The 10367-nt window shown below is 40.8% G+C and overlaps 1 protein-coding gene across 2 annotated transcripts; it reads right to left on the reverse strand.

Annotated features, from left to right (window-relative positions):
• Nucleotides 1-77: 77 nt before the first annotated feature.
• slbp (stem-loop histone mRNA binding protein) lies at nt 78-6041 on the reverse strand. 2 transcript variants are annotated; one of them, XM_085365353.1, is made up of 8 exons: nt 5656-6041; nt 3051-3194; nt 2470-2583; nt 2293-2358; nt 1560-1682; nt 1297-1452; nt 1100-1208; nt 78-655 (listed from the first exon to the last, which is right to left on the reverse strand). In XM_085365353.1, the coding sequence occupies exons 1-8, from the start codon at nt 5712-5714 to the stop codon at nt 596-598; spliced, it is 831 nt and encodes a 276-aa protein (XP_085221479.1). In that variant the 5' UTR covers nt 5715-6041; the 3' UTR covers nt 78-595. The 2 variants fall into 2 exon arrangements, with proteins under 2 accessions (XP_085221479.1, XP_085221471.1); XM_085365345.1 differs by having other exon boundaries at nt 2293-2364.
• Nucleotides 6042-10367: the final 4326 nt, after the last annotated feature.

The raw sequence follows: 10367 nt of genomic DNA on the forward strand, positions 1-10367 counted from the left end.
TTTCACAAAAAAAGAAGAAACATTGATTTTTCTTGTTTGTTTTATTTATTTGTTTGTTTTTTTATTTCAAGTTCTATTAAAGATACAGCAGTAAGAAACAATTACATTTGTATTAAAACAAAAAGCCACAGCCCAATATTTCTCAAGGATAACTCAAAACAACATCATTGCCTCCGTTTCTATTAAGACGACTCCTCCGAGTTCAGACAGTTTCTATGCATCTGGAATCTTCTCAGGTAGAATATGAGAGACGTAAGCTCGCATTTGCACAAAACTAGATGCACACTCCAACAGGCCTCTCACTGGTACAGCAAGTGGGGTTTTTTTTGAATACCAAATTCTGAACCATGCGTCGTTAAAAATGTAAAATCTTGTCATAAAATACTCGGAACAGATAAACTACAACAAATGGCCCAAACGATGGATGGAGAAACATATGGTGAAAACAAAACTCAATATTAATAATAATCAGTGACTACCAGCCAAAGACACAGAGTGTGTCCACACAGACTCTTAGCTGGCAGCTGCAGCAGTTTTTTCTGAGTGGACTGTGTGAAGTCGATGTGGGGGGAGGACTGAACCATTCAATAACAAGCTATGCAATATTAGGCTCTGCCGTCCTTTGTACTTTGACCGGAGTACCGCAGTCTTCATCCTGAACAACACAACACAAACAATATCATTTAATACAGTGTTTGTAAGGGTGGCTTTTTCATCTGTGGATTAAACTTTGCACAACAAGTAAGGAGACCTGTGTTTGCTCCCATTGGACAGCCTGCTTGTTTCACCTTAAATGGGCCACATTTGCCAGAATAAACCAGAATAAACAGCAGAGTTGAGCAAAGAGAAAGCTGAGCAAACACGCTTCCTTTCTTTTTGTGCCAAGTTTACAAGCAATCCCACCATCATCATCATCATCATCATCATCATCTTTATTTTCTTAAAAACTGATGATCGTCTAAACAATGGACCAGATAAATATTTAAACCAAGGTTCCAGAAAGATTCAGTCAAAACCTCTGAATCAAACGCTACGATTGTCAGTCGTCAGCACGTGTGGGCCTCGACATTTCAGCAGCACCTCAGTGACTTCCACTCACCTCCACTGACAGGCTGTGTATCGGCAGCGAGGTCTGGGTGTTCTGGGAGTCAGTAATGGTTGGGAAATCTAGTTCAATGTCCATTACATCATCAAGGTTGAGCTCCTCACTGGTGGGAGAAGGAGAAATATACACATCATACATGAGGACGGCCAGCAGCTGACTGACGACGTGCAGAATGTGTACGAGTGTCTTACACGACATCGAGGGTCTTGTCCTGGCCTTCCTCTGCAGGGGGGTCCCAGGCGTGTAGTTTGACCTTCCACAGTTTGATCTGCTGGTCCCAGGAGCGACGACTGTACTTCCTGAACTTATTGGGAGTTTTTGGATGAACGCCTGGCTGACGCATGTGTCTGAAAAGAAGAAACACGAGGGTTAATGCTGACCAGTGTATTACACACACCAGCAGCGGGCAGGCTTTACACCGGATGCTCCACAGCACGCGTCTCTGTCGACCTACTTAGGAACTTCTTTGATGTAGCGGTCGTAGGCCAGCGTGTTCTTGCCATAGTTGATCTGTTTCTGTCGTCGTAGCAACACAGCTTCATCGGTTTCCATGTTATCTCCCTCTCTGGAGTCACAGCTGCAGCACACAGACACATTTAGTCCCGTGCACACAATACAAAAAGACACAACTCTAACATTCAACACGACAAGAGCCCGACTTCCTTCATAATGATTTTACTCGTAAATGATTGTAAACACAAAGTTTCCAAAAAATTAAAACGTTACTGTCGTGTTAAACAAGCCTGTGTTACCGTTTAATGAACAAAACTCGGAGTTTTTACATTAGTAACGAGCTCAAAGCCGTGACATGGCAGTTAAAGCGATGTTTGACACGTCGTGTTTCAGCCTCGCTGTCACAAGGACAGAAACCCTCATCGTCTCATAGCAGATATGATATTTATCGCATCATATTCTGATGCTGAGCACTTTACTTTTTGTTACCACATAACTGAGCTCCATTAGTGCAATCTGTTTTACCGTACTCGCTGCTTTGTTCGGTGATACTGCATTGATTTTATTTCATGTTTCCATCATTTTTGGGATGAATACATTTTGTCTTGCCTTATTTAATGGTAAAACTACATTGCACACTTGTATAGCTGCAGGTGGACATGTGGTTTGAGAAGCGAGTGTTCCATCAGTTCGTGAATATTCTGAGTTTAAAGGTCTGTGAGAGAATGAGATACCTTCCAGACGAGCCAGACGAGGCCCTTCTCTCCCTCTGGGTGAATTCTGCCCCCAGTATCCTCCTCCTGTAACTGAACACAGTGCAAACAGTGAGTCTGCAATCCAAAACAGGAAGAGAGTATCTGCTTTCATGTGCTTAAAAGACACCTGAAATGATGCAGAAACTGTTTAATTACCGCTGCATGTCTCTGTGCACATCCCTCCTCATCTCATCGTCCTCCACCTGGCTGCCCCAGTCAGCCTGCCGACCACAGCGGGACACTGAGCCTGTGCTCTCTGGTGTAGTGAAGCTAGGAGGACAATACCACAGGTTACACACACACAGGGATGTTACTGCTACAGTTCCAGCAGATGTCGTGGCCACATGTTGGTAATGGAGTCAGTAACCTGATTTTTAGAGTGGTTCATTAGCAGAGACTGGCTTGCTTCACTCAGTTATAGTGTAGTTAGATTTTTTTAAACACTACCATTCAAACTAAAATCATTCTAATAATTGTTTTTCTTTTTCTTCTCGAGCCTACACTGGAGTTTGGATGTGAACTACACAGACCAATGAAATTCTCACACTGCACGGTCTACATTTAACAAAGCACCTTTGAGCAGGGCCATTGAAGCTGTGGGTTTTTGGTCCAGTCTGAAACATTTCCCCAACAAACGCCAAAAACCCACAAAGCTTCAGCCGCCTCGTGGCTTTTCAGTTACAAGTCCGCTGCCTTACATGTTTATCACTTTCCACATTAACTGATCTTACTCTCACCTAGTATGTCTGCGATCAGGGTGTTTGTAGCTGGAGTCGGTGTGTCCGTTCCTTCCTCTATCGATATCATCTGCCTCGCTGTTGCTCCGCAGGCTCCCATTGATCCCCCTCTTCCTGCAGTGGGACCACCGAGATGGGCCAAAGCTACACAAGAAGACACAAAACACGTGCAGATTTAAACATGCTAATTAGTGTGAATGCTTGAAAAGCATTCACAGTATTGTTCTTCTAATCTTTATTATTATATTTTATTATTTTTCCGTACGTTTTTTGAAAGCCTACTCCTTCAAAACCGTTCAACTTAGAAAAACCATTCAAACATCGTTAGATTCCTATTATTTTGGACATGACTGCTTCTATTTTTCTCATTTTTAACATTTATATTTTTAATTTTATTCAACTTTATTCAACAAAAATTTCCCATGTATTTCAATGGGGAGACCCTTCAAATTCTCATTCAACTTACTCATTTTTAAACTCTTACTACTTCCACATACATTGACATAGAGCCACCATTCAAACTTTAAAACGAAGACAAGACATTCAACTATTCAACTTGTATTTATCTTTTCAATATCTATTATACTTTTTCTTCAGTTCCAGTTTAAGTTTCATGATGTTTTTTCACCCGTTTCAAAATTTATAATGGGTGTGTATGGGACGGAATGTTGGGGCTAGAGTGAGACAGCTCAACTGCTAGAGTGAGAGGAGCAAAAAAATTAATCTTAAAATCTTTTTTAAAACTGCTGCTGTGTCCGCAGCGTTTGCTCTACAGGTATGATTTTACCCTCAAAACGTAGCCATCGCTGTCCTCTTTCATCCAATGTGTTTACTATTGTACTAGGTGTTATGGTTCTTTCATAAATGTCACCAATGCACAGCCTCCTCCCTCCAACTCTTCCATAGACTCTAATGTTAAAATGGCTCAGAAGGTTCGTTTGAAAATCAGAAGAGCATGGTGTCTTTCCACTGTCACCACGTCCATATAATAAACTCCACAGGCATGAAAACTGAGAATTCGGTAGACTAGAAGCTGCTGTCGCTCACGGTGAAAGAATTTTGTCAATACGACTTGTACTTTTCATTTGGGAACGATTTGTTTCGGCCTGACTTTTCTGTTCATTTTAAGCAGCAAAAGTGAGGTGCATGTCTGTGTCGTGTGTATGGAGCCATTGGGTGCAGTCACTATAGCAACCAGGCTCACACCTGCCTGCTTAACGAGCTCTCTCACTCACTCTGCCAAGATTCATCTTAAACACTTCTCTTTCAACTGCTGCTTTGTCCACAGTGTCACAGCCATCATTTTACCCTCAAAACGTCGCCATCGTTGTTCTTTTTCCAACATCTTGTCTTTCAAAGCTCAGAGATGTAAACTTTTTAAACTGTGTGGGTCCAAGTGGAGGGATCACATTTTAGTCATTCAGTGATTCAAAGAATATGACCTTTTAATATTCTTTCAGATGTTTTCTGACTCTAAATGTTCTTTTCTCATTTCTTAGGTTTTTCTAATTTACAATTAAAACATTTTCAGCTTTTTTCCAAATTCTTCTTCTGTGTAACCTTCAGCTTTTAGCAGTTCAGCACTTTTGTTTTCAGGTTAAATTCGGTTTTTTTTTTTTATCTCATTCAAGATTTTTAACTTAAATTCAGTAATTAATTCATTTCAGTGCATACATTAAGATTCAAGCATTCACACTGCAGTTTCTTCAGAAAATGCACTTTCTAGTTCATTCTTGTTTTGATATTAGATTTCTGCAAACACGTCTCAAAAACATTCTCTTCTGTGTCAAATTAGAAAAAATAAATCACGGCTGTTAAAAATGCAAAAGCAGCAAATACATGCATGGACTGCAAACACACGGTGGGACGCACGGTCCCACGCAGGAAAGCACTCATGATCGTTTCACGTCTCCGTATTCAAAAATGGCAAAGCTGCACTAACTGTTTCAAAATCCGGGAATTTCTTTTAAACCTTCTTAGACAGATTAAAGTCTAGAGAAGCTGAACTTTCTTCAATAATAAATGGTTAGTTGAGTACAGTGGGTAAAACTGGAGCCATACACTTCCTTTAATAGACTATTTCTCCCGCCAACTTCTTCCGATTGTGCGGACCATCATCCATCTGTGACTCTTGTTTTTCCTGGAGGGCACTTAGGATTCTAATATCAGACGTTACAACTACAGCTGTTAACCACCTGTCACGGTTCATCCACTCACTTGTGTGTTACACTTAGCATTCACAGTCCACAATGTACTCGAGCGTTAGCTTTAGCAGTTGTCTGTATTTAACGCCTTACCGTCACCTTTTTACCCGCACTGTTAGCTAGCGTCACTGTCAGGTCCACTGTTCACGACAGACCTGCTACAGACTGCTAGCTTCTACGAGCTTAAAGAAAATAAGGTAACCATAGATACTAGCAAGAACACAGCGTGTACTAGAGTCACGCGGGTCCATCAGGTACAACAAATGTTTTTTAGCCTTCAAAATGTCCAGATCATCTTTGCAGACAGAGGTTAAGCTAATCTGACGCAGTGGCTTCCATTTAACGAACACAGACAAAGGTTTAGCCGCTAATGACAGACTGAGGCGGGAATGTAAACAGACCTTTTTTCGTGCTCGATGTTGTGATCCTCACGTCGCCGCTCTTTGGTCCAGTCAGACATGTTCTCGGTTAAAAAACAAGACTGCGTAGCAGGAGACTTCTTTGTGCTCAGCTGGGAACTTACAGCACCTACAGTCTGAAGATACGCGCCAACTCTGAAAGACGCGCGACCTCAAACGAGCCAATTGGTCACGTGGCCGGAAGTAGGAACGGAGGAAGACCACAGCTGTCGAATATGTGCTGGGCTGAAAGAGTGTGCTCACGCTGTGTCTATGGCGTTATTTTTGTGCAAATAACGCCATGTGTATCCCCCTCTGGCAATAGTCGTGCGGTTTTCTTGTGGCCTCTGGTATACACAGCTTCTCTGAGCTGGCTCCAGGATGTTTAACTGCGGATGTGCTCGATCGACGAGTGGCCAGAGAAGGGGCGGGTCTAAGGTGCTGCGCTCCGCCTTCTTCTTCTTCTTCTTCTTCTTCTTCTTTATATGGTTGGCAAACAGCAAAATGACGCATTACAGCCACCAACTGGTGTGGAGTGTGGACCGAAAAGACAAGAGAAAAAAAATCAAATCCTCCTGAACAAATGGGTCTGCCTTAAGAACCAAAACACAGCCTGATAACTTTCACTTATAGAGTTCGTGCGAAATAAATCAAGCAAGTCCAACTTCACTCTCATATCGTCCAGCTTTTTGATCAGTTGTCTCCTTTCAGCATCATACTTAATGCAATAAAACGTGTTCTGTTGTTTCCTGTTCCCTACTGCAGTCACACTCCCCTGTACAGTGTTTTCCTATTAAAAACAATGTGCTATTTTATTTATTTATTTATTTTTAGAAAGAGGGGCAATACATATTAATGAACATTTTAAAAAATGTAAATATGCCAGATTACAGCCTTGGGCTAATTTCCATCTGCAGACCCTCTGGCAGGTTGGTGTTAAACACAAGTTAGTAAAAAGATACAGAGACACTATTTACAGGTCATGTGACAAAAACAATGATCACATTATACTAGAACAAACAATGACGAGGAGAGTGGACACAGAGGACAGTATAGATAACAATAACGGAAACACATCAATTATATTGCACAAACCCCAGTATTGCACATGCCCTGACTGTCCTGATACTGCACTGACCCATTGCACTAACAGTTGTTTCCCTTTTTGTAATACACTAACTCTTTTTCCCGTCCAATATAAAACATGATTATTAAACATAATCACATGTTTGTGTGTCCCTCAGCCGCCCTTTTAGGTGACTCATAAAGATGGGTAGACTTGTACTTCCCTCACTGACAGTGGAAGACTATTCCAGAAGCTCACTCCCTGATATGACAGAGCATCTGTGAAAAGGTGCTCCGTCTGAGTGCCAGTTCACAATCACCTCTAACAGCGGCTCGAGTCAATCGAGACCCAGCAACACTGCTAGACTTTTGTTTAATAAAATCACTGATTGGTGGAGGCGCCAGACCATGTATAACTTTGTATAATAGACAGGCAGATTTAAATGATTTGAAATTAGTAAAATTTAAAAACTTGGATTTTTCTAAAATTTGACAATGGTGATATGAAAAAGGGGTTTTCATCTAATATTTTCAATGCTCTCTTGTAGCACACTTCAATTGGCCCAATAGCAGCAAAGCTCGTATAGCACCAGCTTGTAATACAGTATTCAATATGAGCCAGTATCATAGAGTGCAGGAATGTAATCGCTGCTGTGTCTGTTAATGATGTGCAGATATGTCTGAAGTTCTGTATATTAACATTTACAGTTTTCACTACTTTTTTAACGTGTTTTTAAAGGATAATTTAGAGTCTAGTAGCACTCCCAAATACTTAAATTCCTCAACATTAATTAGTTCTTGTGCACCCAAGCAGACTTTTACTGCAGCCACGGTTGTTTTAGGTTTACTGAAAAACATTGATACGGTCTTTTTAACATTAAGGCACAGGCATGAGTCATTCAGCCATTTTTGTAAATCATGTAATGCCAGTGAAAGCTGATGGGCTGCATCATCAGCAGTTCTGGCTTGTGTAAAAATTACCGTATCATCAGCATGCATATTCAAACCAGTGTGTCCGAATCTAAGTCGAGATATAACCATGTCGGAATGTGCCATTTATAAGAAGCACGTGGCAGCAGTTTAGTCCACAGAGATATCATGTTCATATGGTGGAAGAGTTCGTAATGCTGTAGAGAGACTGCATCACAATAGTTTCCCCCCATAGCCCATAAAAATAATTACATCTTACTGTCTTATATTTAAGTGCTGTGATCCGGTGGAACTCCATTCTGCTGATATCATTCCGGTAAAAGCTTTCCTAGTTGTGACATTAGACAAATTTAATTAGATGTGCATTCACCAGAATCTCAGGAAGCTGTGACTTTACATTTTGTGACTTAGAACAATAAGGTCCTGCAGTCCCTGATTCTGATTATTAGATTTGGAGCAGAAGGTGTCAGGTGTTATATTACCAGTGTCATTTAATAGGTGCATCATATACCAGATTCTGTTCTCCTGCCAGTTTATTTAGCAATAAATCTTTATTCCTAAATACCACATATCTACTGTTCCACAGTGGTGGATTATGAGGGCTGAAGTTGCTTGTAGATAATTTCAGTATAATAATTATGAATGAAATTAGTCTTTGTGTTTTTCTGTCACAATCACATCTTAGAAGAAAACTCGTGACCCACGGCTTCTTAAATATTCAGTTAATGATATTAAACATCAAACTGTCTGTTTTTAAAAGAAATCTTAGCCATTTTATTTAAATGGTAACATTAATGCACTCGACAATAATGACTTTCATTCCTCTATTTACACTCTTTATTTATTATTGCTTTTCTAATGTAGTGCATTTTTCTAAATTAAGTGAAGTTAGCCTTGTTTATAGCTTTTACTGCAGTCTTGGAAAGTGGCCAGGACCAAACTGGAGTCTTCAGATGCATTCCATCTTTAGTAAGTTAATTATGTCTATAACGTTTTCCCTAAATCCAAGCAACTCTGAGGAAAGACTGGAAATTAAATAAAAACTCATTTAACCCAACATTGTTTTTATTTATGTGCACAGGAGCTGTTCAATAACAGAAATACTGATGTAAATAGTATCTAAAAAAGACAAATCCAAAGCACACACATGACTGTATTACTATAAACTGTTACAGTGAATGTCTGCACGCCACAGTAGCTTGGAGCATTTAAAGCCACAGAGCCAGTGTTGTTGCCTACAGCTTGTCACAGAGTTTTGTCATAGCGCTGCTGACTCAGCCTCCTGGAGACGTTGCTTTCGTAAGCTCCCCTCCTTTTCCTGGGAGGTGCTGGTGTTTACATGGATGTGCTCGTGGTGCTGGCTGGGCTCTGTACCAGTACTGGGTTCCTCTGGTTTCATACCTAGCTCTGTGGTCGGCATGAAGCTGGACACTCTGGTGACAGTGGGAGAGAAAAGGACATTAAAGAAACTGCTGGACATTATGGACAATGCTGGGCATCCTCTGCACACGGCCATTAACAACCAGAAGAGTCTGTTCAGTGACAGGTTGCTTCTCCCAAAGACAAGAACTAACAGACTTAAAAACTCCTTTGTCCCACACGCCATCAGACTGTTTAACTCCTCTCTGGAGGGGAGAGGGAGGGGAAACAGGAGGACAAAGGAGGGGGGAACAACTAAGCTGTAGTGCCTCTGCACCTCACTGTACAATACCTTTTGTGCAATACTTTTTGTAAATAGTCAACAGTGCAATAGACTCAATACTTGAAATGTGCAATTCACTTGTATTTTTATTTTTATTCCTATTTATTCTATTTATCCCGTTCGTATATTTTATTTATATTGTCTCTGTATTTATATATATATGTGTGTGTGTGTGTGTATGTATTATATATATATATATATATATATATATATATATATATAATATTCTGTAACTCTGTAACTTCTGTCGGTGCTGTGCTTTTTTGGAAATCGAATTTCCCAGAGGAACCCACCCGAGGGATTAATAAAGTTCTATCTAATCTAATCTAATCTAACCTCAGTACCATTTGGGAATAAGGGAATGCAATGTTGTATTGGCCACAAGGAGACTGCCCATTTCACTAAAAAAGTGGAAAAGAACTGTTCCCTTTCCATTTGATTTACTATTGTCCTTCACTTTGCAGACATCAACACGTGTATTCCACCTGCACACTTTGTCTGGGCAGAAAGGCTTAAAACTGGCCTGACAACTTCTCTGAAGTTTCTTGCCACAAAGGTTTTTTGTTTGATTTGGAGGTTGTGAGGTGTGAGTTGATTGTATTGTGTCTTGCTGAGGCCATCATCTTCATGATAGCGGTGCTACTGCATCAGGTCTATGAATGAGTATTACAGTCTTCAGGACTTTTGTGCCATGCTGGGGCAGCAGGTGGAGGGTCGCAGTAATGTTGTGGGGACGGAGCTGGACTCCCTTAGGGTGGTGTCTGAGAGGTGGATAAGGACAATGGTGGATAATACCTCCCACCCACTCCATGATGTGCTACAGGAGCACGTTCAGTGAGAGGCTGAGATTACCCATAATGCACCACTGAACAACACAGATTGTAGCCACCTGAATTCTGTTTTCTTACCACTCATGATTCAACTGCATAATCCTAGGTATGGTGGCTGAAGAAGGACAATCAACTCTGGCCACCATTCATCTGCAGTACATGTAGGTTGTCAGTCCACCATTTACCTC

Source organism: Diplotaxodon limnothrissa, linkage group LG2 (assembly GCF_057381915.1).
Source record: "Diplotaxodon limnothrissa isolate DT_005_m linkage group LG2, D_limnothrissa_male_GT1.1, whole genome shotgun sequence".
Taxonomy (NCBI): Eukaryota; Metazoa; Chordata; class Actinopteri; order Cichliformes; family Cichlidae; genus Diplotaxodon; species Diplotaxodon limnothrissa.